Source organism: Gorilla gorilla, chromosome 21, assembly GCF_029281585.2.
Source record: "Gorilla gorilla gorilla isolate KB3781 chromosome 21, NHGRI_mGorGor1-v2.1_pri, whole genome shotgun sequence".
NCBI classification, from domain to species: Eukaryota; Metazoa; Chordata; class Mammalia; order Primates; family Hominidae; genus Gorilla; species Gorilla gorilla.
Genome location: NC_073245.2, coordinates 23518182 through 23538064, shown reverse-complemented (window position 1 = coordinate 23538064; position 19883 = coordinate 23518182). Strand labels below are relative to the sequence as shown.

General features: G+C 35.4%; 1 protein-coding gene across 5 annotated transcripts in view; it reads left to right on the top strand.

The window, feature by feature from the left end:
* TASP1 (taspase 1) overlaps window positions 1-19883 on the top strand; it is a 254970-nt gene that overhangs the window by 63341 nt on the left and 171746 nt on the right. For 3 of the 5 annotated variants that reach the window (XR_008674671.2, XM_019017568.4, XM_063702240.1), the window contains 2 exons: window positions 6075-6154; window positions 16556-16662. The exons of 1 other annotated variant lie outside the window; for it this stretch is intronic. Coding sequence is in view for 3 of the 4 variants with exons in the window: in XM_019017568.4 (XP_018873113.2) it covers window positions 6075-6154; window positions 16556-16662 (187 nt within the window). In the remaining variant the exon portion in view is untranslated. The remainder of the gene's footprint in view (window positions 1-6074; window positions 6155-16555; window positions 16663-19883) is intronic. One more of the 5 variants, XM_055373530.2, reaches the window with a different exon arrangement.

The window sequence follows — 19883 nt, the reverse complement described above, 5'->3', positions numbered from 1 at the left end:
ATGTATTACCTCATTTTTATACTGCTATGAACTAATACCCAGGACTGGGTAATTTATTAAAAAAAGAGGTTTAATGGACTCACAGTTCGACATGGCTGGCGAAGCCTCACAATCATGGCAAAAGGCGAAGGAGGAGCAAAAGTACCTCTTACATTACATGATGGCAGGCAAGAGAACGTGTGCAGAGGAACTACCCTTTATAAAACTGTCAAAGCTTGTGAGATTTACTCACAAGAACAGCACGGGAAAAACCTGCTCCCATGATTCAGTTATATCCCACTGGGTCCCTCCCATGACACATGGGTATTATGGGAGCTACAATTCAATATGAGATTTGGGTGGGGACACAGCCAAACCATATCACTTAGTGTGCTGAGAACTTTAGTAGGAATAGGTATTGTACTTTGTCAAATGCTTTGCTGCATCTATTGAGATGATCTTATAATTTAAAAAATTTAGTTAGCTAATTTAGTGATTCTTTGATTTTTGACTGATAAAGCAGCACTTGCATTCCTGGGATAAATTCTACTTGGTCATAATATATTATCCTTTTTATATATTGTTGGCTTCAGTTTGCTAATATTTGGTAAAGAATTTTTACATATCTGTTTATGAGTGATACTGGTTTATAGTTTTCTTGTAATAACTTTGGTTTGGGTTCCCTTTCCTTTTTGGATGTGTGGGGATATATATTTCATCAACTTTGGGAAAAAAATTCCTCATTATCTCTTCAGATATTTTTTTCTGAATCCCTATCTCTTCTATTCAGAATTCTGATTACATGTAATTTCAGCCTCTTGTAGTAGTTTACAGATCACTCATGATTTGTTTACTTTTTTCATTGTTTTTTCTCTCTGTTTCATTTTGAATAGTTTCCATTGCTGTCTTCAAGTTACTAATTATTTTTCTATCTAATCACTTAATGTCTAATTACCTGCTAATCCCATTCAGCTTGTGTTTTATTTCTTTATTTATTGTTATTTTTATCTCTACAAGTTTGATTTGCATCTTTAAAAAATGTCTTCCATGTATCTACTTAACATGGTTAAACTTTCCTCTGGCTTCGTGAACATATGAATAGTGTTATAACAACTATTTAAATATCTTTGTTTGCTAATTCTGTTATCTTTGTTATTTATGGATTGTTTTCAATTGAATGATTTTTCACCTCATAATAGGTTACCTTTCTTCCTATTTTGCATACTTGGTAATTTTTATTGGGTTTCAGACATTGTGAGTTTTACCTTTTTGGGTGCTGTGTATTTTTGTATTTTAAAAACTATTCTTACATTTCATTCTAGGATGTGGCTAAGTTACTTAAAAACAGCTTGAGCCTTTCAGGTCTTGCTTTTAAACTTACATGAGACGAAAAGCATTTGGCCTTGAGCTAATTTTGCCTTGCTATTGAGGTAGAATCTTTCAAAGTATTATAACAGATGCACCTAGAATGAGGCCTTTACTTTGGCTGGTGGGAGCAGGAGCTGTTGTTCCTGGCTGTCTGAACTTGGGGACTTTGTTTCTTTTTTTCTTTTTAAACTTTCATTTCATTTGTTCCAGCGCTTTGGGTAATTTCTTCTTACACATTCACTGATCTCTACTTAGCTGAAGCTTAGAGGGATACTCTCTGCAGATCTCTAGCGTACTCTCTATATGCAGCTTTCTCCTCTCTGGTATTGTGAACTCTGGCTACATGGCCTCTCTGGATGCCCGACTATGTCACTTCAACTCAGAGATACTGCTGGAGCTGCTGTGCTGTGGTTTAGAAACTCTCCAGGCAGTAATGAAGGTGAACTCTATGATTGCAGTAAGGCAGTCACAAGGTTTACCTTGTTTTCCTTTCTCTCAAGGATTACTGTCCTATGTTGCCTAATGTCTTACGTCTGAAAACTGTTATTTTCTATATTTTGTCTTTTGTTTTTTTCACCACTTCAAATAAGAGGGTAACTTTGTTCCCTGTTACTCCATCTTGTCCAGAAGTGAAAAATCTCTCACATACCTGGAAGTTCACTTTCTATATTATAATAGAAATTAGATGACTAGAAATATTTGGATCACATGTAAATAAGCTCAAAGTAAAAACATGATAAATTTGGTTATGTTGATTTAGGGTACTCAGGGAATTTTTTAAAACTATATTACATGTAGACAGTGAACTCTAGAGAGTTTCTACTATAACAAAACACCTTAATACCATAAACTAGTTAGCTTATAAACAATACAAGTTTCTCACAGTCCTGAAGGCTGGGAAGTTCAAGATCAAGGAGCTGGGGGATTCAGTGTCCCATTAAAGGGGGCATTCAAGAGGGCTAATCCCATTCAAGAGGGCTTCACCCTCATGACCTAATCACCTCCCAAAAGGCCCCACCTCCTAATGCCATCCCAATACCTTGGGGGTGAGGTTTCAAACTGTGAATTTTGGGGGAACACAGTTGTATATGTTAGAACATTTCAATAATAAAATTAAAACAGAGTCCAAAAGAGAACAGTTATAATTTGGTTGTTATATGTTATTTCCAAATATAGCAAGTTTTTCTTTATTTGCATTTTATGTGTTGATAAGCTTTAAATAATCAATAACCGAAGTTATCTTTCTTCAGTTTTTTGTATTTATGAAGAGTAAAGAAGTCATAGATAAAATGGAAATCAGTTCTTGAGTCCAGAGAATTAGTTATGTTCTCCCATATCTTTCTCTTTGAAAACAATGTATTTTGATTACTGGGGTTCCTGAAGATCCTTGAGCGCTTTCTGAACCACTAAATTACACGTTTTAGACTGATTATAGTCATGATTCTTTGAAAATGGGAGGTTCCCATCCATGAGAACATCCACGAGATTGTAATTCACATGAGTACATCCATGAGATTGTAATTCCTATCACCGTGTTTGCCCAGATAGTCCGTTTCAGGGTGTTTTCTCTGTCAGCACTTGCAGCTCAGTTCTTCAGAGGTTTTTTTTTTTTTTTTTTTTTTTTTTGAGATGGAGTCTCACTCTGTCACCTAGACTGGAGTGCAGTGGCACGATCTCGGCTCACTGCAACCTCCACCTCCTGAGTTCAAGCGGTTCTCCTGCCTCAGCCTCCCGAGTAGCTGGGATTACAGGTGCGTGCCATCACACCCGGCATATTTTTTTATAGTTTTGGTAAAGACAGGGTTTCACCATGTTGGCCAGGCTGGTCTCAAACTCCTGACCTCAAGTGATCCACTTGCCTCGGCCTCCCAAAGTGTTGGGATTGCAGGTGTGAGCCACTGCGTCCAGCCGAGAGTTTTAATTACCTCACCTCCGTGGTGGTTTAAGTAGAGTGTTCCTTTTTGTTCTGTAACCATTTAGATCTGCTTTAATGTAAATGAAGATGGGTATAACACAAGGAAAATGCTGTCCTTTAATCTAGAGAAGTTTGACACTCTATTATTTTGTTTAATATCTTGACAATTTTTATTTAATGTTTAGTATGCTTCAGGCACTGTTCTAAACGCTTGAGATATGTTGATGAAGAAACGAAGATCTCCACCCTTATGAAGCTCGAAGCTTTTAAGGAATTTATACAGAAATAAACTAACAGATACAATGTGTAAATTATCAGTTATGTAATATGTTAGAAGGTGGAAGAAGGTAAAAGGAGCAGGATGAGATTGTGAGTACTGGGTAGAGGAAGGAGTGCAGGGTAGTGGGATGCATTTTTAAGGAGGCCTCATGAAGGAGGGATATTTGAGCATGTGAAGGAATTTCCCATTTGGGAAATAGGGAAAGAGCCAGACAGAGGGAGCATTCAGGGTGAAGACCCTGAGGCTGGAGCCTCCTTGGTATGTTTGTGGCTTTACACGACATTGAGTAGAGTACACAAGGAGGTAAGAGGAATAAGAGATGAACTGGGGAGCGGTAAGGATCAGATTCCATGGGAGCTTGTAGATTTTTAAAAAGACCCTAGTTTTTACACTGGTCCTCACAAGAGGTTTTACAGGATTTTGAAAGAGGAGTGCCATTACCTGACTTGTATTTTACAAGGATTTTAGTGGCTGGTGTATTGAGAATTGACTGAGGTCAGGAAATACAGGGCAAGGCAAGCATAAAAGTAGTGGGGCCACTGTAGCATTGTAGGTATCAGATGATGGTGGCTCAGACCAAGGTGGTAGCAGTGGAGGTGGTGAGAAGTGGTCAGATTCCAGATATGTTATAAAGGTAGAGTCAATGGGACTTTGAAGTAGATTGGCGTGAACCTTTTCTAAAAGTTTCCTCCTCGGAGAATCAGAAGAATGCTTGAGAGAAATTTGAATCGGTGCTGCATTCAATATTTAGAAATGTGATTTTTTTGACATGTCAGTATAGTTTTTAGTAAAAGCTTCTGCTAAAATGATTTCAAAAGCAATTATATGATATTTTGTGTGATGATGACCTACTATACAATACGTTTTTATGTTAAGGAAAGGGTAGATAGTTAGTATCCTTATCCGTAAGATGACATCCAACTATTTGCCTTCCTATGAATATTTTACAGTGCCTGAAGTATTTAAAAACTTAAATAGTTGACAATAGCAAATTGATTTTACTTAGAATCAAACCTTCGAATGATTAAAAAATGTATAAAATAAAGCTAAGAATATTTTGTAAAATGCCCCTCACTGATTCCAGATACTGGAATTGAACCCAAAGTGACCAATGGGAGTGCTGAGAATATTAGATTCAACTCCAAACTTTTGTCTTGATCATGTAGTTTACTACTTCAGCTTCTCTTTTACATCTTCTCATGAACAGAATTATTTCTTTTATCAGTTTTTTTTTTCCTAGAAGAAGGAAATGCTAAAAATGCCATCAGGACAGTTCAAATTTGCATCCAAGCTCCTATTTCAGTCATCTTAACATTTGAAGTTTATGTGACGGCTTTTCTTTGGAGTGGATTTCATTTCGTACAAGAATAGGAAAAACTGTTTTCTATTCTTAGAATCCTTTAGAATTTTTTTTTTAAAGTAGAATTTTGAAGAGGTAAAGTTGTTTATTCTCATTGGCCTTCTCTCCTCTCTATTTAAAATAGTCCCTCCATCCCCATCTTTATGTATATTAGAAAGCAGTTATTGAGATTAACCATTTGGTTTCCCATTGGAACCATTTGGATATGTTTCTGAGGGTCTACTTAGATTTTGTTTTGCCAGTCTGTCACTGGTCTTATTAGCAGTCAAATCTTAAGACTTCAATATGTATTACTTCGAGTTTTTAATGTTGGAATGATTAAAATAACAGAAACAAAAAAATAGGGAGTGGAAAACTAGCAAGTAGGCACAAGTTCAAGGAATCCATTACTAGCTGGCTGAGATCTTTAAGAAGTTGGCTATGGAAGAAGATGGAGTGATTAATTATTATGGTAACTGCTTGCTATTACTATTTGCTTAGTCAAATTAGTTAGGGAATGGGGTAATTATCCTACATGCTATTTGAAATCGTTGAAAACAAGTCTTTTATATTTAGCTAGCAATATCCTTTTATCCACTTTGTTATATTAAAACTTGCTATTTAGGACTTAAAAGTTACTTTTGGGACATACCATAGTACTTACCACAGTAAAAGTGATTCTGAAGTTTATGTATGTATTTTCGTTGCATCAAGGCTTAGAAATGTAAGCATATATATTTGGGCATCTCCAGAGGTACCCACTAATTTTGGATGGATCCAGGTATTCTGCTAGGTAGTAATGCCAAATCTGAAGGCATTCACTTAATTGTAAACTGTTAATTTGAGTAACCAATCTTGTGACATTGACTGAGAACCCTGTTGGTCCAAGATAAATCTTAATGTTTTCTACTGAGAAGTCAACCATTTTTACATCTTATTATGTTGAGTTTGCCAATTTTTACTAGTTAGTTATTGCATATGGTATTGTAACATTCCAATTGTAAAATTTCTAATTTGGGGAAAAATTTTCAGGAATTTTTTAGCATGCAGTCATCTTATTACTTTGAGGTAAATCTGGAATTATGTCCATATGCAAGACTTTTTCTCAACTGCCTTACCATATTACCTATATTTATTGAATATGTAGGAGAAGATGACACTGTGAATTTTAAAAATAATTTTTCTGTTGTTAGCTTTTTAGTTGGAGAAGGAGCCTACAGATGGGCAGTAGATCATGGAATACCCTCTTGCCCTCCTAACATCATGACCACAAGTGAGTAAAAACTTAAAAAAAATTAAGCTATATGAGCATATATACCTAAAAGTATAATATTGCTTCTGTTATGACCCATGTAGTACAGATATTTATGGAAGAATACTTATATGTTGAAAGATTTGTAGTTAAAAGATACGTAGAAAGTTATTTCATTTTAAACCACCTTTGTATTCCTGAGGTCTTCTCACTGCTTCCTTATGCTTTTATAAAAGTATTACTAAAAGATCCCTTTTAGAGATTACTTAAAATAATTACTACTAATAAAACATTAATACCACCCTTCAATGAGAGAGAGAGATGGAGAGAGAGAAAGAGAAGAAAATATAGGTCAATATTTAACAGTCCTTGAGCTGAGGGAAGGACTTTTTAGATACAAATGCAAGGGAAGGAAAAACAAAGGTGTGACTACATAAGAGTTAAACTGAAAAACAGTTATCACAAATATGACAAAGGGATAAATATCCTTAATCTATGAAGAAATTTACCAAATTAAAAACAACACAAATACAAGTAATTGCCCAATATAAAAATGATCAAAAGTCGTAAGTAGATAATATAACATAACTGACAGGCAAATTCAAATTAAAATGAGTACATGTTAAATTCGTTCCCTTTTAACTTTTGAAAGATTTAAAACATATTACTCCTGGTAAGTGTTTGGTTAAATAATCATAGTACATTGTAAGTATAAATGTGAATTGGCAGAGATTTTAGAGGACAACTAAGTAGTACAGATAAAAAGCGTTAAAAGCCTTGTTCTGCTTCTAGGAACCTGTCACTGGAGATAGACAAAGATTTATGTAGAAGGGTGCTCAAGTGAGCATTATTATGAATATACAAAATTTTGAAAAAAATCTTATACCCAACACAGGAATATGAGTAAATAAATGATCATATATTCTTATAATGAAATGTTATGAAGTAACTAGAAATTGTTGTGAAGACTAATCTCTGATAGTGATTGAATCTAATGACTTTAAAAGAGTGAAAAATGAAGTTATAAATATGTATATGTTTGTGTATATGTCTATTTAAAAATATTTGCATAAAATGAGAAAGAAATATTAAAAACACTATTTTTTAAATAAAAATTTTATTTTTATCACTGAAATCTGTGAATATAATTTAAATAATCAAATGAAAAAGTGAGGATTAACTCCAAGGAAACCAACTTAGTTAAATAGGGTATAATTAGCCAGGTGTGGTCGTGCACTCCTGTACTCTCAGCTACTTGGGAGGTTGAGGCAGGAGAATCCTTTGAGCTTAGGAGTTTGAGGCTGCAGTGGGCTATGATTGCACCACTGTATTCCAGTTTGTGTGATAGAGCGAGACCTTGTGTCTAAAAAAAAAATTATATTCAGAATGAATATTCATGTAATGCTGACAGTTGTAATATAGGGAGGCTAGAGGGAAGAGAAATGTTTGTGTAGCAGTAAGGCTGAAATATGAGAGTTTTAAATTCCCATGATCCCTGTCACTAATTATGTCTTACAGTCTTTCCAATGGAACTTATTTTACAGTCCTTATATCAGGCAAATGAATTAGGTCATCTGTCAGTTCCCTTTTATTTCCCTTGGAGACAGGCCACCTGGCCCCTTCCAGTCTCGAGTCTTACTAGGTCTGCTGTGTGGCTGCCATCCTGGACTGTGCCTTGTTTCACCTTGTGATCTCCTTCGCCTCTCTCCAGTATCAGGTTCTCTGTTTCCTGGATCTCATGTGTTTTTCTTCCTTGTTTTATTCTTTATTCAGTACATACAAGACTGAAAATCAGTTTCCCTTAGGTTTTTGAGGAAATTGTTCTCTTATCATCTGGTTTCCAGTCTTGCTATTATTATGCAAGACTCACAAATATTGTGGTGTATTTTTTTCTCTTTGGAAGGAAGCTCTTAATTCCCATGTTTTGATGATCACAATGAAGCATCTTGGGGCATTTTTTTTTTAATTCTTTATGTTGAGTGCTCATTTTGCACATTAAGTCTGGACATTTATATGCTTCAGATTTGGAGAAATTAAAAGAAAATTTGGGGATAATTTCTTCCTTCACATTTTCTGTATTTTATTTTCCTAATACCTATTTTTCAAACACTTTTAATTTTAGGGGCACATGTACAGGTTTGTTATATAGGTAAACTCATGTCACAGGGGTTTGTTGTACAGACTATTTAGTCACCCAGGTATTAAGCTAAGTACCCTTTAGTTATTTTTTCCTGATCCTCTTCCCCCCTCCCACCCTTCACCCTCAGTTAGGCTCCACTGTCTTTTGTTCCTCTTTGTGTGTCCATGTGTTTCCATCATTTGGCTCCCACTTATAAGTGAGAGCATGCGGTATTTTTTGTTCCTGTGTTAGTTTGCTAAGGATAATGGCCTCCATCTCCATCCGTGCTCCTGCTAAAGACATGATCTCACTCTTTTTTATGGCTGCATAGTATTCCATGGTGTATATGTACCATATTTTCTTTATCCAGTCTACCATTGATGGGCATTTAGGTTGATTCCATGTATTTGCTGTTGTGAATAGTGCTGCAGTGAACAGATGCATGCATGTGTCTTTATGACAGAACAACTTGTATTCCTTTGGGTATATACTCAGTAATGGGGTTGCTAGGTCAAATGGTAGTTCTGTTTTTAGCTCTTTGATGAATTACCACACTGCTTTCCACAATGGCTGAACTAATTTACACTTCCACCAGCAGTGTGTAAGCACTTTTTCTCCGCAACCTCACCAGTGTCTTATCTTTTGACTTTTTAATAATAGCCATTCTGACTGGTGTGAGATAGTATCTCATTGTGGTTTTGATGTGCAGTTCTCTAATAATCAGTGATGTTATCTTCTTTCCCACCTTAACCCCTGATAGCCACTAATATATTTTACATTTGTATAATTTTGTCATTTCAAGAATGTAATATAAATGGTATCATACAGACTGTAACCTTTTGGTATTTGCTTTTTTTTTTTTTTCCTTCCTCACTACAACTCTCTGGAGATAACATCCAGGTTGTGTTTATCAATAGCTTGTTTTTTTTTCATTCCTGAGTATTGATGGTATGGAGGTACTACTACTGTTTAGCCATTTACCCATTTATGTCTGGGTTGTTTCCAATTTTTGGCTATTATGAATAAAGCTTCTGTAAACATTCTTGTACTTTTTTTGTAGTTCTTTTTAAAATTATGGTAAAATACACATAACATAAAATTTACCATCTTAAATATTTTTAATGGTATAGTTCAGTAGCTTTAAATATTTTCTTGTTGTTATGGAACTAACAGTACCATCAACTATAGAACCCTCTTCATCTCGTAACATCAAAGCTGTACCCATTAAGCAGTAACTCCCCATGTACCTTCCATTTAGTCCCTGGCTAGTTCATTTTTGTCTCTATGAATTCTGCTTTTATAAGTGGAATCATAGAGTACTTGTCCTTTTGTAATTGGCTTATTTCACTTAGCATGACTTCTTCAAGGTTCATCCATGTTGTAGCATGTGTCAGAATTTCTTTTTAAGGCTGAATAATATTTCATTGTATGTATATACCACATTTTGTTTATCTACTCATCCACTGATGAATACGTGGGTTACACTACCTTTTGGTTGTCATGCATAATGCTACTGTGAACATGGCTATGCAAATATCTGTTTGAGTCCCTGCTGTCCATTTTTTTTGGGTACCCCGAAATGGAATTGCTGGATCACATGGTTATTCTATTTTTATTTTTTGAGAAGCCACCATATTGTCTGTTTTCCATAGTGGCTGCACCATTTCATGTTCTATCAACAGTGCACCAGGGTTCCAGTTTCTCCATACCCTTACCAATACTTGTTCTTTCCTTTACTTTTTAAAAAATAGTTGGCATCCTAATGGCTGTGAGTTGGTATTTCATTGTGATTTTGATTTGCATTTCCATAATGATTATGCTGTTAAAGTGTCTTTTCATGTGCTTATTGGCCATTTTTATATCTTTCTTAGAGAAATATATATCCTACTCCTTTGCCTATTTTTCAATCAGGGTTTTTCTTGTTGAGATATAGGAATTCTTCATATGTTCTGGATGTTAACACTTATCAGATATGACTTGCAAATATCTTATCCCATTCCACGAGTTGCCTTTTCACTCCATTGATTGTGTCTTTCACTCCATTATGTCTTTTAAATTTTTATCTATTTTTTTCTTTTATTGTCTGTGTTTTGGTGTTATATCCAACCTTTCCCCTATGTCGTTTTCTAAGAGATTTATAGTTTTAGCTCTTACACTTAGGTCTTTGATCCATTTTGAATTAATTTTTTTATATAGTATAAAGTGGGGGTCTAACTACATTCTTTTGCATGTGGTTATCTAATCTTTCAAACACAGTTTGTTGAAGACTGTTGTTTCCCTATTGAATGGTGCTAGTACCCTCGTCAAATCATTGACCATATATGTGAGAGTTTATTTCTGAACTCTTTAATCTATTGCATTTTTCCGTGTAACAGCCTTTATGCCATTTCCATATATATATATATATTTTTTTGAGATGGAGTCTTACTCTGTTGCCCAGGCTGGAGTGCAATGGTGCGATCCTGTGCTCACTGCAACCTCCGCTTCCCGGGCTCAAACAATTCTCCTGCCACAGCCTCCTGTGTAGTTGGGATTACAGGTGCCCACCACCACACCCGGCTAATTTTTTTTTGTATTTTTAGTAGAGATGAGGTTTCACCATGCTGGCCAGGCTGGTTTTGAACTCCTGACTTCAAATAATTTGCCTGCCTCAGCCTCCAAAGTGCTGGGATTACAGGTGTGAGCCACCACGCCCAGCCTCCATACTGTTTTGATTGCTGTAGCTTTGCAGTAAGTTTTGAAATTAGGAAGTGAGACTTCCAACTTTTTTTTTGTTTCCAAGATTGTTTTGATTATTTAGGGTCCCTTTAGATTGTACATGAATTTTAGGATTAATATTTCTATTTCTTAAAAAAAAAAAACAAAACACTATTGGGATTTTGTTAGGGATTACACTGAATCTGTAGATTGCTTTAAGTAGTACTGACATCTTAACAATATTAAAGCTTCCAATTCATGAACCTGGGTGTCTTTTCATTATTAACGTCTTTAATTTCTTTCAGCAATGTTTTGTAGTTTTCAGCATACAAGTGTTTTGCCTCCTTGATTTTAGTTTTTTTCTAAGCATTTTATACTTTTCGATGCTATTGTAAATGGGATTGCTTTCTTAATTTCTTTTTAAATTGTTCATTGTTAATTTATAGAAATGCAACTGATTTTTGAGTGTTGATTTTGTATCATACAACTTTGCTGAATTTATTAGTTCTAATGGGTTTGTGTGTTTGTGTTGGGAGGCGGGGTTGGAGATCTTTAGAATGTTCCAAGTATAAGATCAAGTATAATTTCCTCCTTTCCAATTTGAATGCCTTTTACCTCTTTTCCTTGCCTAATTGCCTTGGCTAGGACTTCCAGTACTTCTAGGACTTCTAGTTCTAGTACTTCTAATATTAGGTTTGGACTTCTAGTACTAGAAGTGGTAAAAGTACATATCCTTGTCATGTTTCTGATTTTAGGGGAAAAGCTTTCAGTCTTTCACCATAGATATGATGTTAGCTGTGGGCTTTTCATATTTTGCCTTTTTATGTTGAAGTAGTTTCTTTCTATTTCTGGTTTGGTGTTTTTACTATGAAAGAATTTTGAATTTTATAACATGATTATTTGTGCATCAATTTATGATCATGCTGGGTGGGGTGGCTCATGCCTATAATCCCAGCACTTTGGGAGGCTGAGGTGGGAGGATCACTTGAGGCCAGAAGTTCAAGACCAGCCTGGGCAACATAGTGAGGCCCTGTCTCTGTTAAAAAAAAAAAAAAAAAAAACATATGGCTTTTTCCCTTCATCCTGTTAATGTTGGTGTATAACATTGATTTTCATATGTTGAACGACCTTTGCTTCTTAGGAATAAATTGCACTTTGTCATAGTGTATTATCCTTTTAATATGCTGCTGCATTTGGTTTGGCAGTATTTTGTTGAGGAATTTTGCATCAACGTTCATAAGCGGTATTGGTTGATAGCTTTCTTATGCTGTCTTTGTATGGTTTTGGTGTTAGGATAGTGCTGGCCTCATAGAATGACTTTGGAAGTGTTTCCTCTTCGTTAATGTTTTTGGTGTTTGTTGTTTAAATGTTTGGTAGAATGCTCCAGTGAAGTCATGAAGTCTGGGAATTTTTTTTTTGCTGGGAGAGTTTGGATTATTGCTTCAATCTCCTTACTAGTTATGGGTTAATTTAAATTTTCTATTTCTTCATGATGCAGTCTTGTAGGTTTTGTGTTATTGGACTTTGTTAATTTCATTTAGGCCATTCAATATTTGGGTACACAATTTTTCATAGAACTCTCTTATTTATATGTGTGTGTACATATATATGCATATATACCTTGTCTCAAAAAAAATTATATCTCTATATACATATATGTGTGTGTGTGTTGTGTATGTGTATACGTGCGTATGTATGTGTGTGTGTATACACACACACAGGTGTATATACACACACACATAGGTGTATATACACACACACATACATACGCATGTATGCACATACACAACACACACACACACACACACACACACATATATGTATATAGAGATATAATTTTTTTTTTTTTTGAGACAAGGTCTTGCTCTTGACCAGGCTGGAGTGCAGTGGCGCAAACATGGCTCACTGCAACCTTGACTTCCCAGACTAAGACGATTCTCCCATCTCAGCTGCTGGAGTAGCTGGGACTACAGGTGCATGCCACCATGCCTGGCTAATTTTTGTATTTTTTATAGAGACAGGGTTTCACCATGTTGCCCAGGCTGGTCTCGAACTCCTGTATTCAAGTGATTCACCCACATTGGTTTCCCAAAGTGCTGGGATTACAGGCATGAGCCACTGTGCCTGGCCTATAATACTTTTTATTTTTGAAGAATCAGTAGTAATGTCCCCACTTTGATTTCTGATTATAGTAATTTGTCTTTTTTTTTCTTAGTTAATCTAGCTAAAGATTTAAATTTTGTTAATGTTTTCCATGAACTAACTTTTGGTTTTGTTTTTCTCTATTTTTTTGGTATTATCTATTTTATTTATCTCCACTCTGATCTTTATTTCCCTTGTTCTGCTAGCTTTGGGTTTAATTCTTCTTTTACTAGTTCCTTAAGTTTTAAAGCTAGGTTGTTGTTTGAAATCTTTCTTATTTTTTAATGTGTTTGTAGCCATAAAATTTTCCCTTCATAAGGCTTTTGATGTACTTTGTAAGTTTTGGTGTATTAATTTTTATTCTTATCTAAGGATTTTCTGATTCCTTTGTGATTTCTTTCTGTATTTTAGTTTTCACAATTTGTGCATTTTCCAGTTTTCTTCTACCATTGATTTCTAACTCCATCCTGTTGTAGTTGGAGAAGATACATTGTACAATACCTATCTTTTACAATCTGTTGAGATTTGATTTGTGCTCACACACAAATGGGACATTTTGGAAAAATGTCCCAAGTGAACTTGAGAAGAATGTGAATTCTGTTGTCGAATAGAGTGTTCTATGTATATCTTTTAGATCTACTTGGTTTATTGTGTTCTCTTTTCATTTTCTTTTGTGTATATTTTCTTGCTATTTTTTTTTTGTGGTTACGATGGGGATTACATTTAACATTCTAAAATTATAACACTCTAATTTGAATTTAGACCAGCTTAACTTCAATAACAAATAAAAATTCTGTTCTTATACAGCTCTGTCTCAACCCTCTTTTGCAAAATTGTATCTTTTCCCATTGTCTGTCTCAAAACAGACTGATAGTGTTTTAATGCTTTAATTTCTTAAATCACGTAGAAAATAAGCTAGGCATGGTGGCTCATGCCTGTAATTCCAGCACTTTGGGAGGCTGATGCGGGCGAATCACCTGAGCTCAGGAGTTTGAGACGAGTCTGGCCGACATGGTGAAACCCTGTCTTTACTAAAAATACAAAAAATTAGCCAGGCGTGGTGGCATGTGCCTGTAATCCCCGCTACTTGGGAGGCTGAGGCAAGTGAATTGCTTGAACCTGGGAGGCAGGGGTTGTAGTGAGCCCAGATTGTGCCACTGTACTCCAGCTTGGGCGACAGAGGGAGACTGTCTCAAAAATAAATAAATAAAATAAAATCACGTGGAAAACAAAAAGCATAGTTAGAAACCAAAATTACAATAAGACTAGCTTTTACAGTTGTCCATGTATTTATCTTTATCAGAGATCATTATTTATTTACAGGTTTGAGTTCTGTCTAAGGTTCTTTCATTTTAACCGGAAGGATTTCCTTCAGCATTTCTTGCAGGGTAGGTCCGGTAAAAATGAACTATCTCAGTTTTTGTTTACCTGAGAGTATTTTAATTTGCCCCTCATTTTTGAAGGATCGTTTGGCCACTTCCAGGGTTCTTGGTTGATGCTTTTGTTGTTTCAGCACTTTGAATATATCAACCCACTGTTTCTGGCTTCCAAAGTTTCTGATGAGAAATCTGCTTATAATATTATTGGGGATCCCTAGTAGGTGATAATCTGCTTTTCAAGATTCTCTCTTTGTCTTTGGCCTTTGACAATTTGATTATAATGTGCCTTGGTATGGATCTCTCAGTTTTCCTACTTGGAGTTCCTTGAGCTTCTTGGGTGTTTATATCTTGGGTGTTCATATCTTTCATCAAATTTGGCAAGTTTTCAGCTATTATTTCTTCAAGTAACCATCTTCTCTTTCTCTCTTTTCCTTCTGGGACTGTACAGTGTGTATATTTGTAAATCTATGCAAGGGCCCCATGAGACCAAAAGTTTCTCAGAGATAGTTTTCTTTCCCCACCTCTTTCGAATACTTTGTTCTTTCTTTTTCTCTACCTTCTCCCTGTTTTCTCCCCCCACCTTCTGTCGGTCTCATGCTCTGCTGTAATCTGGGACAATATTGCCTGCATGCATTTGCTTTTGAGATAGAGGGAGTAATGGACTCAGTTATGGATTAGCTTTACTCTTAAGAGAATTAGCCCTTTAAATTCCCAGTTTATTGTGGGGAATGTCTCCTATAAAACTCTGTACTCTTAATGGGCTTTGGGCTTGACGTATCCCTCTCCTTGATGCCATTTAGTCGAATGCAAGTGTGCTAGTGTTGGCAAATGTTCACAGTGCAATAATACCTTTAGTCCTCAGTTTACCCAAGAATTTAGCTTAGTGCTTCTAAGGTTTTGAATGCTTTTAAGGTGGTATTTTAAATATTTTACCCAACATTTTTAGGAATATTCTGTGGATAATTACTCTGAATAACTTAGTCTGCCATTATCAGAAAACTTCAATAACTTTGTCAGTGTTGTGTTCCAGTTTGTAATTTCTCTTATCAGCTGGATCTAATTGGCTGTTAAAATTTGTATATCAAGTTTTAAAATTTTGATTATTTTATTGATTGATTGATTGAAGCTCTATTTGTTCTTCAGTTCAGCCTAGTCAGTTTATCATCTTGCTGCTTAATCCTGTTTTTGATGTCTTTCTTTTCTTTCTCTGAGCATAAACGTGTGTTATATTCTGTATCTGATTATTCCAGTATCTGAGATTTTTGCAGGTCAGGTTATGCTTTCTGATATTCGGCTGGCTTTTATTCTTGGTAGTTTATCTCTTATGTGTTTTATGAATTTTCCTTTTAAAACTATGAGCACATGTTGATTGAAACATGGGAGTTCTTTGAGGTCTGGGTAAGTCAAGGCCAGTTTGTTTTTCTGGGGAGTATTTGCATTTGTGTTTGGAGGCCCTTTGAAGCACTGTTGATCACTTTTTTACCCTGGGGTCTCACAGGTAATAAGAATTCTACTCGAGGTCTATCTAAATGCCCGCATTAGTCATGAAATTTCTAGGGAGATGTTTCCTCTTTACATCTAGAACCAAAGCTGAGATTTGCAAGTTTTCTGGTTTAAAAAATGTTTTATTTACTTTTTATTATTTTTTGGTGCCTGGTGGCTTTTTTCTCATTCGCCCGTTCACTGGGAATATCAACCATTGAGACTTTCTCCTTTCTTTGTGGATAATCTCCAGTGTGTTTTCTCATACTGCATTGTGCCCAAGTTTCATCTCTTACCTCCTTTGCGCAGAGACCTTTAAAACGACAGTTGGAGGAGGCTTGCATCAACAGATGCCCTGAGGGTAGTATCTGCCTTCAGGACTCCTTTGTTTCTCTGGGTTTGACCATTTTCTTAATTTTAAAATCTTAATTTATTTCTCTTATTCTCCTACTATCCCTGTATACATTGAAAAGACTTTTTAAACCCTTAATTTAACATACTGAAGGATTTTCTTCTGGGAAGGCTCTTCAGATATCTTATTTGACCCATTGCCCCAATATTTCTTAAATGTTATATTTAATGTTTTTTATTTTTATTTTATAGGATTCAGTTTAGCTGCATTTAAAAGAAACAAGAGGAAACTAGAGCTGGCAGAAAGGGTGGAAACAGATTTTATGCAACTAAAGAAAAGAAGACAATCAAGTGAAAAGGTCAGGTGGTGTTTGAAATATTCAAATTAATGTATCAAATGATATATCTTCTGCATTTAGATACAAGCTTTAGGACAATACAATTCAGTAGAAATAGAATGTGTGTCACATATGTACTTTAAAGTTTTTCAGTAGCTACATTAAAAATATGTTCATAATATTAGGCTCATAAAAGAGAAAAAGAAAGTAGAAAGAAACAAGGGAAATTAATTTTAATATATTTTATTTAAACCAGTGGATCTAAAATATAACTTTGGAATATGATCAGGGAAAAATTATTAATGAGCTATTTTACATTATCGTTTTTAGTATTAAGTCTTCAGAACCAGTTTGAGTTTTCCACATCTCAATTATAACACTAAATTTTTATTAGATATATTTGATCTGTATTTATATTTCATAAAAATTTACTGTGAAATAGTAAATTTACATAGCAAGTTATTACAGGTATACTTAAATCTTTCTAATAGTTTAATATATTAGAAAATTAAAATTTTATAAAATTAAAAATTCAGCTTTCCATTTGTCCTTGCCTCATTTTAATTTCTGAATAGCTACATTTGGCTCGTGGCTACTGTTTTGGTTCTTACAGCTCCTGATAGTGATTCTTAACATGACTGTTTAGGGAGTAGAGTGTAAGTATAAGAAAATATACATATTGTATTCAGACGTTTTTAGGGATAGAAAGAAGTTGAAAACTACAACATTCTTGCTCAGCCTGTGGCTTAGGGGTTTCTTAGCATACAGCTCATGATGGGTGTCCCAGGTCACATAGTCATGTGATGTACCTTAGCATTCATCAATATTCTTTATTGTTTAGTTCTTCTGTAATGGCTTATATACTGTTTTGTCCTTTGCGTCATAGTTTCATATGGTTTACCTATGCATGAATGCACAATACATCATCTTTTGTAGTGATAGATATTTTCTTGGTGTGTTGCCACGAGACAGTCAGTTTGGTACAAACCTTTTTAATTTTCTGCCGGCAAAGTGTAAGAATTTAGAAGGCAGATGAACAAATTAATAAGTAGATCTTGATATGATGGTGGATAGTCTATTTCTTGGGTTTCTGCATTGGATGTGATGTGTGGGTGAATGAATTTAGGACTTTTTTGCCTTTTTAAAAATTCATGATAGGCCAGGTGCAGTGGCTCATGCCTGTAATCACAGTACTTTGGGAGGCCGAGGTGGGTGGATTACTAGAGCTCAGGAGTTGAGACCATCATGGGCAACAAGGAAAACCCCATCTGTACAAAAATTTAGCTGGATATGGTGGTGCATACCTGTACCCTCAGCTACTCAGGAGGCTGAGGTAGGAGAATCACCTGAGTCTGGGGTGTCAAGGCTGCAGTGAGCCGTGATCATGTCACTGTGCTCTAGCCTGGGTGATGGAGTGAGACCGTGTCTCAAAAAAAAAAAAAAAAAACACCAAAAACATTGTAATAAAATTTGCATAGAGTAAATGATTTAATCAGTTTTTATAAACATATATGCCCATGTAAACCATATACCTATCAAGATATAGAATATTTCCAGTTCTTTCATGCTGCTTTCCAGTTAGTCTCCAACTTAAAGGCAGCCACTGATTTTTAAAAGGCTGATTTTTATTACAGTAAATGCTTTTTCTTGCTCTGAACGTTATATAAATGGAATCATACAGAATGTACTCTTTTCTGTTTGGCTTCTTTCACAGAAAGCTTTTATTAGACATTGTATCACTGATTTATTCTTTATTACTGATTAATATTTCCTAATATAAATACACATTAATTTGTTTATCCGTTTTCCTGTTGATGGACATTTGATTTTTTTTCCAGTTTTTTACTATTACGAATAAAGCTGCTGTGAAATTCTCATACCATTCTTTTTGTGGAGATCAGGTTAGGATTTTTATATATAGGAGTTTCACTGCATCTCATGGAGAATATCTTCAGCTGGAATTATACAAGTAGTTCAGTTTTCCATTCAGGAAATGGTACTGAACTGGGTAGTAAGAAAATAATGGTGAACAAGATGGAGGAAGCTCATGCTCTAATGAGACCTTACATTTTAGGAGAAAGAGACATATTAGCATATAATTAAGATAGTTATTCTGGTAACTGTTATGAAGGAAAAAAAGAAGAACAAAATGATGTGATATAGAGTAACTTGGATGTGAGAGTCTGAATGAAGACTTTTTTAAATAGGATGATCAACGGAGACCCCTATGAGGAGATAACATTTGAGGTGACATCTAAAAAATGAGTGGCTTTTATGAAGACTCAGTGGAAGAGTGTTCCAGGCAGAATGAGCTGCATGTGCAGAGGCCCCGTGGGAGTTTGGCACATTACAGGAATGGAGAGAGAGAGTCAGTGTGCCCAAATCAGTGAGCAAGGGGAGAATAGTATGAGATGAAGCTGGAGCAGTTGGTATGGGCTAGCTCCTTTAGGACCTGGTAGATCATGGCAAGGAGTTTGAATTTTATTCAATTATTTTATTCAAGAATTTTATTTATTTTATTCTTGAATTTTATTCAAGAATAATGGCTAGCCATTGAAGAGTTTAAAGTAGGGAAACAGTGCTTTCTTATTCACATTTTGCAAAGTTCTCCATGGGCTACTATGTGAATAATCAGTCCAAGGGGGAGGTAAGAGTAGAAGTTGGGAGACTAGTTACAAAGTCATTGCAGTTTGGAGATTATGGCACCTTGGACTGTAGGTGATAGGGATGGAGATGACGATAAGTGAATATATCCAGAAAATATTTTGAGGGTTTCTAGAAAGACAATATTGATGCCAATAGTTATTGGCAAGAAAGAGAGAGGAATTAAGAGTTTTAGCTGAGCAGAGGATTTAAGGGTTTTAGCTGAGCAGTTGGATATTTGCCATTTACTAAAAGAGTAGAGCTGGGGAAATGGGGCTTTCTGGTGGTAGAAGTAGGCAGTGGAAATCAGTAACTTTCTTAACCCATCTCCAACTTAATGGGCTCAGATTGACCAATGCTTTCCATTTTCACCATAAAACCTATTACTTGATGCCAATAGCACCTTAAATACCCAAAGCTAATAGAATACCTTTTGGTGTACCATCTGCCTCTGTTCCTTTCATTTGAATTATATGCCACCAAGATCCTCATTATGCTTGCTGTGAATCAAGGGGTAATTTCAATTTTCAAGTCTTTATTGCTTAAGAAAGACATTTTGTAAGGCTAGGGCTGCCATAGATAGTGATTCCTCTGATGGA